Source organism: Crotalus tigris, unplaced genomic scaffold, assembly GCF_016545835.1.
Source record: "Crotalus tigris isolate CLP2741 ecotype Arizona unplaced genomic scaffold, ASM1654583v1 scf7180000024167.7108832, whole genome shotgun sequence".
Taxonomy (NCBI): Eukaryota; Metazoa; Chordata; class Lepidosauria; order Squamata; family Viperidae; genus Crotalus; species Crotalus tigris.
The window spans coordinates 4,670,608-4,692,987 of record NW_024100417.1 but is presented as its reverse complement, the minus strand read 5'-3'; the positions used below and the strand labels follow the sequence as shown (position 1 = coordinate 4,692,987).

General features: G+C 37.0%; 1 protein-coding gene across 2 annotated transcripts in view; it reads right to left on the bottom strand.

Moving 5' to 3' along the window:
- The window catches only part of PTPRF (protein tyrosine phosphatase receptor type F), a 547,145-nt gene that overhangs the window by 94,574 nt on the left and 430,191 nt on the right, over positions 1–22,380 (bottom strand). For both annotated transcript variants that reach the window (XM_039323287.1, XM_039323286.1), the window contains exons 7-8: positions 18,670–18,780; positions 525–794 (exon numbers count right to left, since the gene is read on the bottom strand). In XM_039323287.1, the coding sequence (XP_039179221.1) occupies positions 525–794; positions 18,670–18,780 (381 nt within the window). The remainder of the gene's footprint in view (positions 1–524; positions 795–18,669; positions 18,781–22,380) is intronic.

Here is a 22,380-nt window from a genome sequence, read left to right as displayed (position 1 = left end):
AGGATATTCTTTTCTTTGTGAAAACTATTCTTTCCTAAGAGCTGCTTCTCGCACTTCTACCAGGCTTCGAGACTGAGTCAAAACTGGGGTCACGCCCAAAGGAAGGGGTGTGGCCGAAGTTTTTACCCAGTCTGCCAGGCAGGAAGGCCGTCATAGAACCCATCCATTTGGACTCTACAGCCATCCTGCTGGAGAAAAATCAATATATAGGTACAAATAAGAGAAGAGTTACACCTGAGAAATTAATATGGAAAACATCTGTGAGCTTGTTTATTTGAGATTTGTTCTCCATTCTGAAGTTTGAGTATCTGTTTTGTGAAGTAAAAAATAATTAGATAACCAAATGAGAAGAGACGTTACATGAATCTGCTCTTTCCACATTTTATATTATATATAAAGCATTATTTGGCCAGACTCCCTAACGAAAAAATAAGAATGTAAAATATAAATATAATCTAGGAAAAGATAGGTATAACTGTATATATTTGTCACAATTTCTTTGGACATAATCTGGAACTTCTTACCTTTGACAGTAATCTGTGCTGTTGCATGGATTACTCCCAGTGAGGACATGGCTTCACATGTATAGTTGGCTGATTGTGTAATATTGATCAGTTCTAGAACATTCCTGCCCATTGGCATGTCATCTTCTTTTGTTAATTCCACATCTCCAACAATCCACTTCACATACGGCATTGGAGACCCCACTGCTACACATGTGAGGTTCACACTCCCTCCAGGCATCACCTCATGGTTACTTGGAGGGATTGAAAATCGAGGAGATACTCGCCGCACTGAAATAAGGAACAGACAACTAGTAGGGTCACAGCTTCAACTTGCATGTTCATTTTTTATTTCAAAGTTGATGGGTAATGGGGACATCAACACTCATCCTATTGAAGTAGTAAATCACTCTAGAAAAAGAATATTCTGCGCAAGAAGCGTTTACTAAATTTCATGTCTATATGCTTCCTTTTTAAGTCACACTGGAATTATTTTCATCAGGAGGTCTGGCATGTCATGATAAATATTCATTTCCCCTGCATCCCGTAAATTAGAAAGTAAATTCATTTTCCAATCCATAAGGTACACTAAAATTCTGCCACATGGGATTATTTAAGTAGTATCATTGCAAAGTGGTCTGCAGGCCAAATCTATGTTATAATGGGAGGTACAATTTTTTTTCAAAATTATTCCATATATTATAACTAGTTAAAACAGCATTCCCAGAGAAAATGTAAAGAGCCCTAGGCCATATGCAAATCTAGTTAGCATTTTTTTTTTTTTTGGAAAGGAGTTCAAATCCATCTTGACAGAAGAGCACTTGGATAATGGATCCTTCCCACCTTTGGAAAGCACTCCAAGGACGACTCACACCCCTTATTCACTCATGCAGTATTCTTCACTTGGTTTGGAGGCAAGCTTTGAGATGTACTAAAGCTTGCTGGCTATTAGCTGAACCACTTCATCTAGGGGAATGGTACATAAATGATGCTCTTCTCTAAGGCCAGTGTTACTGGCCAATTTAAACAAGGACAAAGAAATGTAACTGAGCAGAGTAAATCTTTGCTTCCTCTGGGCAAATTCATTCCAGGCTTTATTTAAAAAGGCTTGTGTTCTATCTCCTCTGGGAAACCTGCTTCTCCAATATGAAGTCAGTGTTTATATATGTGGAATCCTCTCTTCCTTAATAGTACAGCCTCTCCAATTCATACCACCTGATTATCAAGCAAGTAACTAAAGGGCAGAGAATCTATAGAAAAGACCCATCGGGAGGGGGGTTACTGAGCAAAACTTGCTCAAAGGGCTATGGTCTACTACTAGGTGTGTTTTATGCTGGACTTCTTTCTGTGCTGGTTTCAGCACCACAAAATCATGTTAGAAAGGGGCAGCTACTACCATGTGGGTAGTATAGTAGTACTAACAAAACTCAGTTCAGATTGACAGGCTAACAGTACTCTTAATAAAGTTTTGGTTGAGTTCTTTTTGATGATTCATCAATCCAGTGGATTCGCAGAAAGAAAACTGGCACAGAAGGCCTCACAATACCATGAACAACAGAATGAAGATTTGAGGATAAATGAAACAATACTGTCAGCAATATGCATACTACACACCATCTTGGAGACAAAAAGGGGACACATTAGCTTCATAACAGCTGGAGTAATAATAATGTACATGTTTTCAAATGTGTAAAAACAAGTTGGCTTTTTTAAAATCAATCTCAAATCAATAGTTACATGCATGGTTGCCAGTGAGGGACTTGTTACCCAACTGAAAGGAAGTACTTTATAAACACAAATTAAAGCAAATAAAATGGGGTCACGTTAGCTCTAACACAATTATCCAGATATTTGATGGACATGGCAATGGGTCAACATGATGGAGTGGTTGTCCAACATAGCCTGGATCTGATCGGCAAGAAGCAGGACTCTTCTCCTCCCCATCCCCCACCCAATGAACATGATGTTGAGCTAATAGAGGAACAGTTTGCTCATATATTAGGATTTCAGTACAGTGGATCAACCAGCTTCCCACCCCTTCACCAACTAAACTGGTCTCAAAGAAAAACAAGCTTTAGGAATAATGCTACAAACTCATGCATGGCAATTATTCACTGACTTGACGTGCACCAGACAGACAAAAGACCCAAAAGGGAAAGGAACTAATATATAAAATTTGAACAAAAAATCCTCCAGTGGGAATGGTGGAAGTGCAGAAAAATGCAATTACTGGAAGTCAGAAATGAAACTGGGAGAAATTCATGCAGAAGAATCAAACACAATCAATAGCATTCCTTTACACTCTACTTCTGTGAAAACCAAGCAAGATAACTCCTACCTCCTGTTCAGGTTATTTAAACCACATTCAGACATATGCATGCATGCTCAGTAGCTAGTTTTGACAGAACAGAATTTCAAGTATCAGTCCTTGGTTATCTCCTTTGTTGCCATAAAAGAACCTGTCAGGACTACACTAGGAAGAAAGACTACAGCTTGAGAATTTGCAGATAAGAGCTTAAGTTCATTCAGCAAAGTGCTATCTTGCCCTTTTTGAAAGTTGCTATTTATATTCAAGTGGAAGGGGATGAGAAAAGGTTATTTGACATTAGATCAGACATGGGGCTCTTCTAGCCTAGTCCCAGGATAAATGGCAATGAAAACCATTCCCCCTTTCACTTCCTGCAAACAAAACAAAACAAGGAAAAAAAAGAGAAAATTTAAAGAAAAGTCTGTAGGCAAGCCTTTACCCCATAGTTTCGTTACCCAAAGATAGGTAAAAACCATTTCTCCAAACAACTCAGCCAAATGCCAATCTCGTGACTGAAAACAGGTACACACTTCCCTGTAATACTGACACTAAGCAGATAATCTCTTTCTTCTTCTTGTGGTGACCCAATTTTGTGGTCACAGTCTCACATTTGGGACAGGGCTTAAAGGTACGGGAATAAGGTTGTCCCAAGATTTTTTTTTCATAGGCTATTCTGTTTTGAGCCTTTGGCTAAAGGAATACCGTATTTTCCGGCGTATAAGACGACCCCCAACTTCGGAGACAATTTGCATGGTTAGAAAGTCGTCTTATATGCTGGAAAATACAGTATTTTCCGGCGTATAAGACGACTCGGTGTATAAGACAACCCCTGACTTCGGAGACGATTTGCATGGTTTAGAACAGGGGTTCTCAACCTTGGCAATTTTAAGACGTGTGGACTTCAATTGGCTGAGGAATTCTGGGAATTGAAGTCCATACGTCTTAAAGTTGCCAAGGTTGAGAACCCCTGGTTTAGAAAGTCGTCTTATATGCCAGAAAATACGGTACATTATTTTTTTCCATTACACCATTAATAATCCATATGTTGGCCTCCATCCATCCTAACAGAGAGGGGAATGGTGCTTCTATTGCCCAAAAGGAGAAAATGAGAGTGAGAGGAACTGCTAGGTAAAAAATTCAAGATGTCAGATGTCAAGCTCTGCTGCCTTCCTTTGAATCTCCTGAGTATTTTTGTTCCTCCCAGTCTGATTATAAATAACCATTAAAAGTACAGTAAATCAAACTTCAGTTCTCATCGGGCACAAGGGAAGAACAGGGCAAAGCAATCAATAGAAGCTCAGGTTCTTCTTATTAAATAAGGATCAGGGGAAAGCTATCCTTCTTTTCCATTTTTAAATTTTATTTTAAACCTCACACTGAGGTCTTCAAGTCTATAAAAGAGCAAAAAATGGGCCCAGTGATGCTACGGATTGGATCAGAGATGCTATAGTCAGTCCAAGTTGAAATTCTCGAACTCAGAATATAACACTAGAGCAACTGGCAACTTTATTTCCCTGAATTCAATGGGACATAAAGTAGGACTGTTGATCAGCTTTACAATTCTCTGGCACAGCATAGCAGAGCTGGGGAATGTCACTTATGCAACATCCATCCACATGTGTGATGTTCTTCCAGGCTCTAATCTCTTGTTCTTCCCTGTTACTAGAGTGGGAAGTGAAGCAGAGCTGTCAATCAGTATTATAACATTTTGACAGAGAACAGTGCAGCTAACGAAAGTCACTTACACAATGTCCACATGTGCCTAATTCCTGCCAGGATTTAGTTCTTGGCCCTTCCTGCCAAAGAAATCAGTTACTTAAGAAAATTCCAACCTGCCAATTACAGAAATCTTCATCCAATTGACAAGCAGGTACCATATTTTAAAAATACCTTTCCCTGACCTGTCAGGATTTGCTACGGGTTGGGGATTTTTTAAAAAAAATAAAAGCAAATAACATTTTCACATTTTGCAAGAAGCACATTTGTGAAATGCTACTGTAGGATAATATTCAGGATTTCTTTTAGCAGATTTTCAGAGAAGAAATACACTGCCAGCCCTCCCAGGGTATGGAACAACATATAGCTTGCAAAAGATGAACATTCCCTACTGTGCTGAACATGTAGCGTGGGCAATAATTTATCAAGTTATTAAGTAAGTGACATGGTCTATCCCAACCTACCACAAAGCAATGTAGGTAGGAAGAATACCCCAACAGAGACCAGATTTCCATTGAGAGGTTGGGATGAAGCAAACAGTACTACAGAGTATTAATAATTCAGCATGCAATAAATGTACACTTTTCCTGCATCCAGGGCCAATGAGCACAATATCTCTCACATCACAGTACTGTAGTGGCTTCTCAAATTTAATCAAATACTGAGGTCATTCTATTCAAAGTCCTTTTCCCAGCAGTTTGCAGCTTCCTTTTGAGAATTTCCAGATACAAAGCAATTGCTTAATACTGGGATGTTGTAACAATAATTAAATTGTTACAACAAAACTAAAATAAGTAGAGTCGCTAGAAAAAAACAGCGAGGATGGCCGATTTGAACAGAATGTAAAGACCATTAGCAAGGCTACTTATGTATGCTAAGGTTAAATTCAGACAACTTTCCTGCAATGCTTATTTACTAATGTTATGAAAAAGCGAAGTCTTATTTGCAGTATTATTTTCAAGATCAATTAAAAGCAGTTGATATCACTGCAGCAGAGGCACAACTTTTCTTATATCTTGGGCTTTAAATTTTGAATTATAAAGTTTGGTTCTGCAGGAAATATATTTACTGCTGCTATGTCTCCTAGTCCATAGCTTACTGGATCAGAATTAAAGATTGTAAATTAAACCTCAAACTACCGTTCTTAAGCATCCTAGTTTTGGTAAAAAAAGCCAGGATTATTCTAGATCAGTGGTTCTCAACCTGTGGGTCGGGATCCCATTTGGGGTTGAACGACCATTTCACGGGGTCGCCAAACAACGCAGTCCGCCATTTTTTCCCCCTTTTCCTTAGCTGTGCTATTCCCTTTTATTCTATTGGCTTTTGAAAGCCAATAGAATAGACTCTCTTGAATAGAGTCTAATTCTATTGGCTTTCAGAAGCCAATAGGAATTGTCCAGGCTGTCTCTGCCCTGCTGAGCCCGCCAAAAGTCCCATTCTGCAAACGGTGCTGCATCAGTTGAGTAGTCCTCGACTTATGACTGGTTGAGTAGTCCTCGACTTACGACCGGTTGGGGGGGGGGGTCATGGCATTAAAAAGGTTGAGAACCACTGTTCTAGATAGTCCAGAAAGAATGGCAAAATTGTTATCACCAGGACATCAAATGAAAATTTTAAACAAATCTTTGACTTTCACAAAACTATCATTTAATGAATTACTACTACAACCAAATTTTGAGGGGGGAATATTGCAAATTAATCCCCCATTCTTTATTTAGGGTTAAAAATGGTAGAGCAGCTTTCAAGTCGAGCTTGACTTCAGGTGACTAATGTGTTTGGTTGTCTTCCAGATACATTTGCCATTAGCTTCTGAGGATTTTTTTTTTTTTTAGATTCCCAGACTAATCAAGAGCCATGGATTTCTCAGGAGGCTTTGTCTCCTATTACAGTAATCAAATTTGGTCAAAATTAGTGTCCAACATCGATTAAGGCTGGTTAGCTCACTAAGCAAAGCTTACTTAGGAAGAATGGTTATATAAATCATCCACTGAAAATGTTATATGGTTATAACATTCTTGATATTTGTAAAACCCCCCCCCCCTTTTACCTGTTTCAGCTTATATGTAGGACTTTTGCTTTATAAGAAAGCTGGGCTAGATTAAGAGAACTGGGAGTTTGCTATTTCCTTTTATTGTCTAATGCCCATTGCATTTACTTATTTTGTTCAATTGATTTGCTTTTGGAAGTTGGAGAAAGTATAGACTAAAAATATTATGAATTTGGGTAATTCTTTTACTCCTTTCTCCTCCTTACCACAATGATCTTAAAACAAAATCTTCTTGTGGTATGGTGGTACCTGGGGCTTTTCCAGCTATTGATAGTATTATCAGCAGGAGAGAAAAATGAAAGAAGAAAAAACACATTTACAGGTTTATCTTCTGCTCAAACAATGCTGTACTATTTATATTTTTAATGCATCCCTGAGTGCTGACATTTTATATTCCAATTTTCAAACCAGGGCCGAAACATTGTTGGATTATATTTCAGCTATAACTTTTAAAGCTAATTATTTGCACTGACAACTCCATATAACAGAGTATCTATCATTACAGCAGTACAATGCCAAGGACCCATCACAGTTCAGTTTGGTGACATGCTAATAGCAAAGAAAGAGAAAATCAGACTGCTGTTTCGAAATTTGTATTCATTTACTTTGAAAATAACACAGCATTAAAGATGTGGAGAGAGAGAGAGAGAGAGAGCTTTATCAACATTTAACTTTTTAATATATAACCTGGTAGCAATTGCAGAACAATAATTAAATGCATGGATGAACCCTTCATAACTGAAAATAAAGGACAAAAAAGTCTAAGATGTATTTAAATAAATAAATTTAGAAAGCTACTTTAATCCTAAATTTCTTTAGGTAGCTTACAAATTTAAACATTCAGTGCCAAACAAATTATAAAGCCAGGAAACATCCCACAGGGTTATTTAACACCTTCTCTATTAAATAATTGAGCTGTAAAACATTTACGGGTGATGGACCTTAATGTGATCCATTCTTGTTTGGCTGTTACAAATTCAACATTTTTTCTTCAAGGGTGATAAAATATATGCATTTGGGAATAACTTTACATATGAAATTACGATGTTTATTCTGGTTTCAAACATGTGCATTGGAAAAATAGACTACTGCTAAATAAACATCGTTCCTGCAGCTGAAACTGGAACATGGAATTACTTTCAAACATGAAATAGTTCTAAGTGTCCGTTCCTCAGCCAAGGCTGTTGGCACTGATATATATTTCTAAGAATTCATGGAAGAAATACTGCTATTTGATCTTGCACAACAGAGCAGTAGGTATGAACTTTATGCAGCTTTATGATCTTTCCCTTATTTCTCAATTTCTATCTCTGCCAGGATGTCATGGAATACTGCCTTCAGTAAATTTCAGTTTAAGACTGGAAATAAGAAAACTTTATTTCATTGTTGGTTAAGGGAGCGTGTTAAAAAAAAGACTATTGAGAACAAAAGCTACTGCCTCAGGACAACTGCAACAGCACCTCATTAAACATACTCTAATTATAATCTTAATGAAGTATGGCTTGAGGGGCCTCAGTTTAAAGCAAGTACAAACAGCAGTTTTACACAATTTAAGGCTATTATGCTATACATGGAGCGCAAGAAACGGAAGAAAGCAGGAACCTTTTAGTGCAGACTACGAACATGAGATCATTATAAATATATCAAACAAGTCAGGGGACAATATAGGAAAAAATACTGGGATGGGTGAACTGTAGGATGTACATGACTTCCCTTACAAAACTGATGTGTAAACATGCTGCAATTCCTAGTATGATTTGCTCTATTATAACCAAGGCATAAAAAGTAACAGATTTTGCTTATTCACAAAAGAAGAGATACCTTGAGTAAGAAAAAATTGCTGTTATCTTAGAATTACAGCTGGCTGAGGCAATAGCAACTCAAAAACCATTTCTCTTTCATCCCAATGCATAGCACCATTTTGAACTATTATGGCTTGATATTGCACTGCAGCAAAAAATACTGGACTTGCTTATTTTTGTCATTCAAGTTACTCTTGTCCCCTGTAAAATATATGGATGCCCCAAAGCACCACCAGCAATAGATAAAAAAGTAAAACGGGCGCATTTTTCTTTCTCTAGCACATACCAGAGTGGGAAAGACTAACACCCTGAGATTCAGAGATAGTGTACAAAATGAAAACATGAGGAAATTCATAATTACTTACAACTTTACAGTAGTACTGTAAACAAATTCAGTAACTGAAAGAGATGGACTGGGTCAAATGTGTTTTAACTGCCCAAATCAAGTTGCTTCTATTATTCTATCCAATGCTTTATAGTGTATTATTTGGCCCCTCATACCACACGACGGTCTAACAAAGTCACATGATAAGACAATACCCTCTCTGCTACCTAATGGTATAATTGCATGCAATTCATTCCCTCCCCCCCAAAAAAAAACAAGGGAAAAATTGCAAAGGGATTGCATGCAGATAAAGGTCTGTGCATATAGAAATCAAGCAACAAAGGCATGCAACTGTGGATTAATGCTATCAGCAAGGTCATAGCAAGTTGGAAGCAGATTCCATCAGGGCTGCAGGGCAGTGCCTGGCTTGGAGCCAATGGCCATCAGATCTCCTTTCTGCAGGGATGGCTCTCAATCCCCTATTGGAAAAATCCCAGCTGAGGTATACTGTAGGTGGATAATAAGTGAAAAGGACCAACCTTCTCGCTGATCTGACAGATGAAAGTTTGTTTTGTTTGATGACATTGTGCGATGAAGATGAGAAGGGAATAAAAAAAGACAAGGAAAAACACAGAGAGTAAAAACAGGCCAAGCTGCATGTGTCTTGCACAGCACTGAAACAAAACATGATGATTGAGACCGGCCAGGACTACCAATTCTGCAAATTCATATACAAATATCCTCCCACCCACATCCACGCACAGGTACACAAATTGGCCATTCTTGTTTCAAAACAGTAGATCCAGCTTCTCTTCATTTTCCAGATCCACATAACTCTCAACATGCAGTAAGCAGCCTCAACCCTGGTCAAGCATGGATAAGGGTGTGCACACATTCAATCCAAAGGTACTGTACGTATGCACCAAATTTCATTCAACGCAGGATCTCAAGTAAACCATTGCTCTAGTATCAGCAGAGGTACTTTAATCCCACCTATCCCACTCACAGTTTAATAAGAGCATACCCTCCCCCCCCATCATTGCAGGAAGAGTCTTGGTGAACAGTGGGTATTCTTCTAGCACGAAGAGCTTCTTGCTCTCTTTCCAATCTCAGCTAGAAACAGCAGAGAAACATTAGTGCAATATGAACCAAGAGCTGTATCAAAAGTAAAAAATAAAAAGGTGGGAAAAAGTGAAAGTAACAGCCACCCAAATTTGGCAGGGAAATCCAGTACATTTCCTGCTTTTGTTCCTGCAGGAGAGACAGTAAGAGGTTAGTTCTGTTTTCCGGAAGGGCATGAAATATCTCATTTCATTGCAGGAATGATCTTACAGAAACTAGATACTCATTGTGTGCTCTGTCTAAAACCAAACTTTTACTGAAAGAATGCAGAGGTTGCCCTGGTGATTAGAAACTGCTTGTTGAATCACATTTTAAAACTGGTGAGAAGAGGGAAAAAGTGCATATCCATAGGCCATCTATTTAAAAAAATTTATTAGATAAGAAACATTGTAGGTGGCACCATAAATAAATAATTTCCAAAGATAAAATAGAATGGGGCTTCTACTATTTGGTCCATAATTAGGCTGCATCCAGATTCCATGGAACCTTAGTAAAACAATTGATGGAATTTATCTTCAGTATTGACAATGTGAACTGAGAGAGAGGAATTATAGAGAGGGCCTTCTCTTTATAGAGAACAGAGACTTAACAGTCATCCAATGACCGGTCAACAGAAATATAATAACCATTAATAATAGATATTAAAATGTGTTATGCTTTGGATTTGAGCTCAAAAGGGTATTTCAAAATGTCCATGGGCATGTAGATTACATTTGCTTCTATCATCTTAAATAAGTGATTCCAGAAAAATAAATGCTTAAGTGGCAACAGTGTATGATCGGACGCTTTGGACTGGACATGGATAGACTGATACCTTCTTTAATCAAATGTTTATTTTCCTGGGATTGAGGTGTAATGGTGCAGGCCTAGGAAAAGGCAGAGTTTGTTTAATGAGGTGCTGGCCAGTGAGGCATGTGCACTTATGCCCGTCCTTAAGCACCTTTTGGGTTTCCAATTTGAAGTATGGCATATTAATAAAGAACAACAGAAATATACTATTGTTCAGTTTAGGAATGAACGGAGTTGTCTTATTTGTTTTCTGATGTGAATGTATGTCTGGGCATGTAAGGAGGGGTACATAGGTTAAGATTATGCCCTTTCATTTTCACAGGACTACATCACTTTAAAATCTCAGTTGTTTCTAAGGCACTATGTGAAGGAACTGAATGATGAGCCTCTGAGTTATGGCCAAAGAAACCATTATTGAAATAAGCTCTGTTCTCATTGAGAGCAAGACAGCAACTGGGAATAAAGAGCAATGTAATCTCAAATCCTCAACTGAAGCTTAATTCTCACTAAGGTGACAACCCTGCCTTTGGACTGTATAATTTCAGAGCACAAGTGATTCCTCATTTACACAAAAATAATCCCTAACCATAGAAATAAATCTGTCATTGAACTGTCGTTCTCATTGGACTGCAGTTTTCATACAGTTTGGGAGATATTTTATATTAAGATACAGTACATTCAATAACAGGAGGATAATATAAATTGATGTTATTGGGTATTTTACACAAAAAAATGGAATTATAAAATACCAGCTCACCTTTCTTTCTGTAGTTGAAGATTTTACCACTGGGAGTCAAGGCTGGAGGACTATTGAAAAATTAGGGCTGCATATACAAGTTTACATTCTTAACTTTCTATTTTTTTCTATTGTTAAGTAAACTGACTTCTATATTAATAATATATTGGCTATATAACATGACATGGATATATATTTAAAACTAATTTTGTTTAAAACACTAAAGATGCATCTTTGTGATGCTTTTGTGCTCTGCTACCATTACTGTTATTCAAGAAATAAAATCAACCATTTTATTTGGTGCCACCCACAAACAAATTTATTATGAGAACTGGGCTTAAGGGTCTACTTTGTTCACAATTATCCACTTTTTGCGAAAAGGACCTCTAGAACTGAGGTGAGAAATATAAAAAGGAAACTGTGGTGCTGAAAACATTACAGTGGGATAATACTGTTCAATATTGAACTGCCTGGCTTCACCCTGGAGGCCAAACTGCTTTGGATTACAATAAAAAGAGGTACTTATGAAACACACCAATATAAATAGTTACCTTTCTGGGCTGTCAGTCAAGAATAAGCTCCAGGCCTGTAATTTGCTACTGATGGATTATCTCTTAATCTCTTGCTGATACTAATGGACTATAGGGAATAAACATTAGATTCCAGTCTGGAAAGACTGAAGAATGGGAGAAGCTACAGCTTTTCATATCTAATATTGAAATTGCCCGTTTTATCAGTAAATATTCCAGGACCTACTGAATTGGAATGCTTATTTTCTCTCTTCTCAGCCCATCATTTCATCCCTTATCTCTGGCACTTTCCTCTCTTTTTAGAACCCTGGGATACTAAGAACTGCAGCACATTACATTGGACATTGGAAGAACAGCATTAAGATGCAATAACCATATAAATAAATAAAAGCAACCATAATCTTTTGTCCTACAAGCAGCTACAAGACACAAAATTGGCTTTTATGGACACTATTTGCTAAAAATAGCCATTAAGTCTGCCTCACTTGATGAGGGCCAATAGCATCAGAATTATAAAGGAAAAGCAATAACAGGACACTCTTCTCAGTGGAGAAAAAACAACAAAATAGAAGATGTATCAAATCAGAACGATGGATGGTTATTGTAAAATCCAACAACACGAATATTAAACTCATAATTTAGGAACTATGCAAACAAATGCCAATCTTTCCATTTTTTTTAATCCTTTTCATAAAACATGGCTCAGCTGCCCTTAGATGTTTATTACAATTATTTCAAAGGGTGTTTCTTTCTTTCACATAACCATCTCCTTGGCTATATTTTTCTGATTTATTTAGAAGAAAGGTAGGCAATCATTTTGCCCTGAAGGATGCATCTGGTGCTAGGTTCAGTTTGTGGAGCGGTACTCTTTCCCACATTAAAAGTAAACAACTCAGTAGTAGATTGGCTATTACCAAAATCAGGAAGTGATGGAAATAATAACTCCTGCTCTAAAGGGAATTGCATTGGTGCATTCCAAAGCCAAATCCCCTCTATTTAAAACATTCATATCCTACATTTCTTCTTTTCAATAAATAGTTCTTTTATTACAAAGAGAACTGCAGCTTTTAAAAATTACATTTATAGACTGCTATAGTTCTGAAGGATTGCCAGAGTTTACAAAGACAAAATACACAATCAATCAATAGGCAGTTTAAGAAATGCAGCAATAAAAGATGCAGAAGTCAGTGAGGTTGGGAGCCAACTAGTCCTCCATTGGTAATGGTCATCACCAAAGTCCCCTGCACCTCTCTAATGTGGGGAACTATTATTAGCTTTGAAGTGCTAATAATGTATGCATATGTATTCAAAGATAAGCCAATAGCATTTATGCCCCAAATAAGGCTAGATTTCCAGCCTGTGCTAAAGTTTTCCGCTGATTATGTGCCTACTGTGTATAAAGTTCTCTTTATTCATTATAAATCTGTAACACTACAAAATGCATTTTATGTGCAATTTAGTAATGTTTGTTTATAAGTTATATAAAAATGTTCCATTCAACATTATTTTATTTTTATTTCTGTCATTTTATCTTTAATTCATTAACTATACAATAATACATTTGGCATTAAAGGGAAAACAGAAGCTATAATTATTATGTGAAATTGATATTTTATTTCAATACAATTATTTTTCCAAATTTAATTTTGAAGATGAATAATTATTCTTCTAAGATCTCACTGCTAGTGCCTCAAAATGTTAAATCTCATTGAGATTTGAACTTACATTGTTTTTACTTGGTAGAATAGTTTCTAAGACATTGTGTGTGGAGGTAGAATGTTGTTATTCTATTTACTTAGAGGTTCAGGTCATCATTAAAACTTTACTACTTAACAATAACAGCTCAACAGATAGAGTATAATATAAATTGTTTCCTTTTGGGAGACTGACCAATAAATCTATTCCTCCATGTTTAATTACTCTTTGACTTGTCATAAATTATTATAGTCTCTTTTTTCCCTTTTCTTTATTTTGTGCAATTGTCAACTCTCATTTATCTCACAGTTTCTTCCTCAAGGTTATCTTAACTTTCTGATTGCCTTCATTATAAATCAATTTATCCTGAAGTTGCCTTCTATAGAGTAACAAGCTACTTTTAAATCACATGTGCTATTTCAGGGAGTTGGCCAATAATATGAAATGGAAAGGAAATGATTTAATTTCATATCATCTCATATTATCAATAATGGACATCTAATGTAGCTTTAAGGTAAGGCCAGTTTCTAATTTTAAATATATGTTGGCTATGTGCTTTAAAATGTTTGTACAGATAGTCCTTGATTTATGACAAATTTCTTAATGACTGTTCAAAGTTATGATGGATCTCCCCAATTATTTTTGACCCATTTTTGGAGTTAGGGTTGAGCCATACCTCTAGGTACTATACATATATGGAAGAAAGGAACAAAAGGAAAACGTGGAAGAAATCGGTATCAAAGGTCTTTGCAAGAAAAAAAAGTGGGGGCAATATGCTGATTCTGTAAACTGCTGGGGGGGGGAGAAAGCACTATAAAGTGTTGTGTAAGTCTAAGTGTTATTGCTATCTTCTAATGTGTTTTTATCAAAGTTCTCTTTGAGGAAGACATTTGATGCTGACCATGTGTATTTCAATACCCAAGGAACCAGTCCTCCTCCCATCCCGTGGGTACAAGATTATAGCTTCTTGCAGGGGGTGCCTATGAATCTGGTCCTGATGGGTTTGTTCATTTGTGAAATGGTTGTTTTGTTCCTCCAATGTGCAGATCTGTACATGTCTCACTGCACTGTACTGCATATTGTGCTCATTTTGTGTTGGGTGTTTTATCTTTTTGGATGAACAAGCTTCTGCCTTAGTGTATTTTGGAGTTTAAAGCATATATATTGTGAGGGTAAAGGTTTATTCTCTGAGCTTGTGAGTTGGTTTCCGAAAGTTTCATTACCAGACTAGGTAACATCTTCAGCGGAGTTTAGGGATGTCAGTGTCAGTGTTCTTCTGTTTATGAGGGCTTCAGGTGTGGGTGTATCGAATGAGGGTCTTGTGAACACTTGACATACCCAAACCCGAAGCCCTTATAAGCAGAAGAACACGGACACTGACATTCCCTAAACTCCGCTGAAAATGTTATCTAGCCTGGTAATAAAAATTTCGGAAACTAACCCAACAACCTTGGAGAATGAACCTTCACCCTCATCCTACATCCAAGCTACAAATACTGTATATTCCGGCGTATAAGACGACTTTTGAGAGCGATGAAACAGCCTCCGAACTCGGGGGTCGTCTTATACGCCGAGTCATAACGTTTATTTATTTATTTATTATTTCCGGCGTATAAGATGACGTTCTAGGCATGCGACTCGGTGTCGATCATCTTATACGCCGGAAATGACGTCATTTCCGGCGTATAAGATGATCGACGCCGAGTCGCATGCCTAGAAAGTCGTCTTATATGCGACTCGGCGTCGATCGTCTTGCGACCCGGCGTCGAACTCGGGGGTCGTCTTATACGCCGGGTCGCCTAATACGCCGGCATATACGGTACTTGCCACTATTACAAAGATTATATTGTGTTGACTGAAAATTCTCCTGAGCTTTTCAGATATTCTTGCAACATATGGAATGACAACATTGTTTTGTTTGTTGTTCTTTACAGGTAACTCTGAGGGCACAGATAAAACCTCTGAGTGGCTTCAATGACTCTTAGAAAGAGTGCTAACGACCAGATGACTGCAAGGAATATAATTCCTTCCATCCTTCACCATTCAGTCAGAACTGAAGAAGCTTCTTAGATAAAGAAGCGAAAAGTCTTCAAGGAAATAATAAAGTCCACTTGCCTTTTGAAAAAAAGCACCTTTGGGACTACCACTGGTTATTGGGTTTTTTGGGGAGAGAAGGGCTGTGCCTGAGTCAGTGTTACCTACTGGCAACTCCCTATACAAGTCCCTGCAGTTTCGTTGTCAAGATGTTCAGAAATGGATTACCACTGCCTCTGTCCTAGGGATGAGAAAGTGGTTGGCTCAATATCACCCAGTTGGTTTTGTGCCTAATGTGGAACTAGAACTAGGCCTTAAAATGCTATATCGAACTTTATCACTGATATGCTACAGCACTATTCCTACTGCACATTATTAAATACCAGGCAATCTAATCATCAGAAATTAAATTTACCATATTGTAAATTTATTTTTCAAAAAAAATATAAAATCCCTCTCTGGATTGCAGTTTCAAAGGAGGGTTGAAAATGGTGGGCAATTTAGCAAAAAATAGTTTTTAAAGGAGACGGGCATTTTTTATATTACATTCCAATACTAAAAAACTTTCCAAGGTAACATTAAAGAATTATGTACTATAAAAACAAATAATATCAGAATTAAGGTACAATACTAGACCTTTCAGCTTCAAATTAAAAACATCATAAGCTAGTCAGAATAACAGTGATTTTGCAAAAAAAGTTTAATCTTGCATTCTGATCAGCCTTTTTTTATTGATAAGAAAAACAGCAGGACCTCTGAAGAGGATTATGCTCTACAAACAATTTCATGTAAGAGAAAGCAGTGATACAGATTAGAGTTTAGATATCTTTACTTGTTGGGATATCAGATCTAGGTTTTTGGGGAAAGGAGGCACAAAAACAAATATGTGTATATGTATATGTTTATGTATAGGAATTGTAGGGGGAAATAAGCATTTCTTCCTCTCCCCTCTTCTTCATTAATGCCAAACAGAAATCCACAACCATGGCAGCAGTATAATGTGCTCCCAAGTAATTAAATTATAATGTAATTATATGGCTTCATTAACGTGTACAATGATCGTACACATCCCTTATTTTGCTTACTCAGATGTAAGAAGCCAAGGAAAACAACTTCTTAGTTGTATATAAAACAGGTATAAAGATGGTCTGGGAATTAGAGAATTGCAAAAAAAAAAAAAAATATTGGTCAACTGTTTAGGATATCTATTTGGTTTTGCAAAACAAAAGCATCTGCATAAATATTGTCTGGCTAACAGTACCTGTGGCAAACCTCCACAGGAAACAATTTTATATACTAACCTGTCTTTTATGTACTATGGGCTTTATCTCAATTCTGCAGCTTGGAATCCAACCTTGTGCAGTAAAATGGAGTTTTATTCCAAAATTTATGCTTTAAAAGGACAATGGTTATTAGAAAATGAGCCATACATGCAGGGCTGAAAATTCTTCTTACCAGAAGCTGGGCTCATGCTAGCTTATCTGCAGACGCAGTCAACCAGTCAGTTAGCTGAACAACCTGCTTTTCACATCAAGACTTGAGGTCACAATTTACTGCACTACTTAAAATCCAAAGGGACTTCTCTATCTAAATAAAGACTCAGCAAAAAAGGAATCAGCTAGGTCTGTGAAGTTCCTTTGGCTTGGCAAGCTGGGCATTCAGGTGAAACATTAGCTTTCCCAAGTCTGTTTGCAAGGCTAGACAAAGGGAAGAGCACTTAAAAGAGAAAGTGGCTGAAAACATGCAATTGCTTACCCAACAGTGTAAGAATGGCGTACCTTCAAATAAACATTTCTGCCCCTCCTGCTCTCTAAGACAGAGTATTTGCTTTACTAGATTTGGTCTGATTTTTTTTTTTATATAATAATACAAAAAGTAGGTGGTCGAGCATAATCACATTACGGGTGTGAAACGGTTATTTATACTCGATTCCAAGCATATTTTAAACATCAGCCTTTTGTAAGTTTGTCAAAATTGTTGTATAAAATGCTGTAGAAAATAACAACTGAGAAAGTTAAAAGCAATCCTCCAGCATGTCATCTTGGTCACTCCTTAGAATAACTATTCCTGGGCATGGTTAAGGCAGCTTTCTGTCATCAATGGCTGTCTGTATCTGTATGTTCAGAAGTGGCTGGGAGTGAGAATGAGAATGAGAAGGGCAGGAGAGAGGGAGAGTGGGAGGAAGGAAGGAAAGGAAATGTTCCATTTAAATGAGCAATTGTTAAAATGTAGACTCTGGGTAGAAAAAAATATGGTTTAACTGCCCATCAAAGGGTACTACATTGTGGGCTTCCTCTTTGTTCCCCACTTTTAGGCAAGAGTCAGACTTTTAACCATGAAGGATCTCTAACATCACTTTTTCTTAGCTGATGCAAAATCTTATCTCCTTGTAAAACACCCCAGAAAAAAAAGCATGTTCTTAATGAAGTATTATATTCTTTGACCTACAAATAGTTATCAAGGCTCCTCCTATTTTGAGTTCAGGAATGAAACAGAGATTTGAAAATAGTCTGGCTTTATGAAGCAAACTGCAGCTGGATCACAGCAGGAATAGTAACTATTCTAATAGGTTCAGCAATTATCCCTGTTGTAGAGGAGGTGTTGATCAATAAAATACATGAAACCTACATCTATTCCTGGTCCAATGTAGTGTAGTGCTCACCTGCCAGAGAACAGATAAAATCTAGGAAAAGAAACCCACTAATTTTACAGAGCTCTAAAGTCTTTCTTTCTTTCTTTCTTTCTTTCTTTCTTTCTTTCTTTCTTTCTTTCTTTCTTTCTTTCTTTCTTTTTTTTCTTTCCTTTTCTTTCTTTCTCTTTCCTTCCTCCCCCCCCCTCCATGAATGAATGACGAAAGACAGATTCTGACACTGACTGTTTTAATCTGACCATCACTCATAGTACCCCAAAGAAAAAGAAGGACCTTCCAGGGCTTGGATTTTAGTTTCATCACTCACAAAGCATCACTGAAATATTCTCTTGCTGCAGTGTTGAATGGGTAATTTGAGAGGCAATGGAAGAGAAGGGGGGAAGGGACGGAAGCTTGCCTTCTCAAACTTTACCTCGCACATAAAGGTTTGCTGGAGCAGAGTAACGGGTTCCTGCACTGTTTGTAGCGACACATTCATATTTGCCTTGATCCGATTCCTCGCTGTTTTCAATTTGGAGAGCCCCTATGTAGAAACAAAACACAAACAACACTGGTTATAACAAGATGTATATTACTGTTCTGTACCCTTATTCCAACATGAACACAAGAGGACAGATGATGCCTGTTGCTTCAGGGTATCCATGCTTGTTATTATAAAGCATCCATTGTGCTTAGTCTTCATAGCTTCATAGTCAAACAAATTATTGATACCTTTACAGTTGCTTCTTATGTACTGAATAAATTTCTCCCGTATGGAGAAACTATCAAAAGAATCCAGACTTAAAATAACTATATTGAATATTTTTCCCATAGCTAAATATTATACAATATTTTAAATTGTTGTAAGTAGTTCTCTGTGTTATATGAACACAAAATAAAATACAACTCCAATAAACACACAGTAAACTAATAAATAAATACAAAGGAATCTAATTTTAGTTCATTACCTTCAACTATCTTAACCTACAAAATATGCTTCATTCCACAACAAAGTATCATTAATTTACCCTTAAGCCTAGCAATAGAAAGAACCACAACTTTTTCACCTTGAAAATCCCTTATTTCTCTTGTGTTTATGTATGATTATACTGTTCTGTCTACTAACAACATCAACGAGTAACAACATCAGTAGGTAGTACAACCAGAGTCTTTTTAACACTTTGAGAAGCCCTGATACAGAAACTTCATCTGAAGATTTTCCAGGCATTCCACACATTTTGTACTCACTGTATCCTGTGCCACCTTTTTTTTTTGTTCACTGTACTTAATAGTAACATAGCTCTTGATATTTCATTGGTTCTGCTTCTTTGAATTTTGAGCTACGTCAAATGTTAAAATACATTTTGGATGAGACCCCTTCCATGCTACCACTCCCTTTCTTTAAAAAGGGCCCAAATAGCAATCTTATCAATTCCAAGCAACCAGGTTAAATACAGTACTAAGCTCTGCCTAATTCACATTAGATCACATTACAAATAAATAAGTCGAAACATTATTGCTCTTCCTTCTTATCTTGCCACTATGAATGAACTGAGTCCTATTTTGTTGTCTTCCAGATTATGGGAGATGGAGGCTTAGATAAGGCAAAAATAAATAAGCAATGAACATTTTAAGCAGCCCTGATACTGCTATTCCAAGAATGGGACGGGTTACTGTTTGGGGAATAAATACATCATTTGTGATTCCAGAAGTTGAGATTCCATCGATGGTAGAAGGCAGCTTTCACTCACAAAAATTATGTACACTCTTGAACCAAGAGAAACAGCATTAACATGTCTGCTTGTCAGAGTCTGAATCCATTTCTGTTTACCAAAGAAAACAGCACCATGAGCAGAAATTGCTGTTTCTGGACTCCCACTTCAAGGCATGGAGGTTAAATTTAGTTTTCATATTATTGGAACAGAAGGAAAAATAATGTGAATCAACTACTGTCACCTAAATCATTTACAACAATAAAGTGAGACCTGCAGTCTAAGTCTGTATCTCAGGAGAACTAATGTAGTTCATTATGTTCTGCTGTTTCATAAAAATGATATAGAGAGCCCTCTCTATTGTTGTATCAGATTTGGAAAATAAAAATAAATTGATTGGAGAAGTCTGGCTCCTGCTACCTTCTAGATGGCCTTTCATCCTTTGTACTTTTAAGCAGTTTGAAAGTTTATACCTTGCTGTTTAGGTATTCAGACAAAATATGGCCAAAACAATTTTGTGACTTAAAAGATCTGGCCCAGACAACTGTTTCTGCATGTTATAACAGTGGACAGTGAAGATATACTGTTACTTTCTTGAGACTTGTGTTTAGCTTTCATTTTCTCTAAATCTGGAAAATCTGAAAATATATGGCCCCTCCACGAAACTTTTATAAAATATTAATTTTAATATTAATTATATTTTATACTTTTTCTATTTTAATTATTGTTAGACATTCTGAGTATAAAACAAATATATTCTTTGAACAGTGGCTGATGACAATTGGAGGGAAAAGGACTCCTGATTTTTTGTTCCCTGATTGGGGATAGATCCATATATCCAAGGTGTGGGTACGTGAGTGCGTGCACGGGTGATTACAATAGTGCTCTCTCTAGCATACGTACATGTGCTCTACCCTACAGTGTAAATGGCAGATGAAAATCAATTGGGTAGCAATGAGGAAGGCTTTATAAAAGATTGTTAGAGGGAAAAAAATCTATGTATTTTCTCTTACTCTAGGTAGGGTTAGGCTATAAATTAGAAATACCCTGGCTTTTACTGAATCTGCTTCCATTTTAGCACAATATTTGGAAAATAAGAAATCTGAATAGCACAACTTCATTTTACATAGTGCAGGATCAGAAGAAGCATATACTAATTCTGGGCAAATTCTTTTATTTCTGAGTGGATCAAAATAGCAATTCTGTACAGAGTTATAGGAGGATAAAATTAGCTACACACAAATGAAAGCCATGTCTGTATGGCTCTGTAAATATGCATTTATAATAATCACATGGACCTCATAGAATGGCAGCCAAATATCTCCAGGCCCAATTTATTGGCAATTAGGCAAGAAAGGGAATCAACCTAGTAATTTTCCTATTGAAGCTCATTACGATCCTGCTAAATTGTTTCCTCCCTAAGGTTGATGATTGGTATGTCAGATCTGGAGGGAAACTGAGTTTCTGTGATTCATGCAAGGGCTGCAGTCACTGCAAGATCTTTGAACTGAACAGTTCACAAGGCAAATACAGGAATACAGTTCAGACACCAATTTGTCTTCTTTAGGTATATCATACATCTAGACTTCAAACACCCTTTCTTTTTTTATTCCACTTTAGAAAAAAGGGAAGAAGAGAGATTTGCAAGCTTTGCGGGAAGCAAAAGTGCAAAACTGCCGAAGGGTGGCAGTCTCTTAGCAGGGTTAAGCAGCATTAAATTTGTATAACATCGGAAGAATTAGATGAAAAATTAATCAGCTTTTCTCTGTCAGTTTTTAGGTATTTGTATTTTAAATTCATGTTCCTTTTGCTTTGAACATATACAATTCATATTAGGGTAGAGAAAAGTGTTAAGTACCTATTTTAACTGTTTCCATATATCTGTTATATCACAGCATCATAGAAACTTTATCACTGAATCACTATAGAACTACAGTGGCATTAGGCTGTATCACCAATTTTGGAAGATAACACTGCTATCCAATATTGAATGAGTGAATGCCCTGGTGACTACAGAAAAACTTTTGGTGAGGAGGATGGGCTGCCTGCACCAAGTCTGACATGACAGCACTAACTGCTCCAAGAGAACAGAAGATCAGAACATCTAATTTTCCATTATGTTTATTTCATTCCACTTTGTGGCAATAGAGAAAGCGGCTTTTGATAAAAGAGAAACAAATCACTTCTTCTAAAGATTCATTTGTTGCTATCTATTGATCATCCCTGAACGCCCATGTCCATTCATCTATCCTCTTCTCTAACCTGCCAATCAGCAACTAGAGCCATATATCTCTGAACAATCTATCAAAACTCACCCTGACCTTTCAGCCTGGGTCTCACCTGAAAGGCAAAGGGGGAACGTTAAAAGTGACAACATGCCTCACAAATACAGAGCTCTTAGAAAAATGAAAGCATCTCTGCACAGGAAAAGT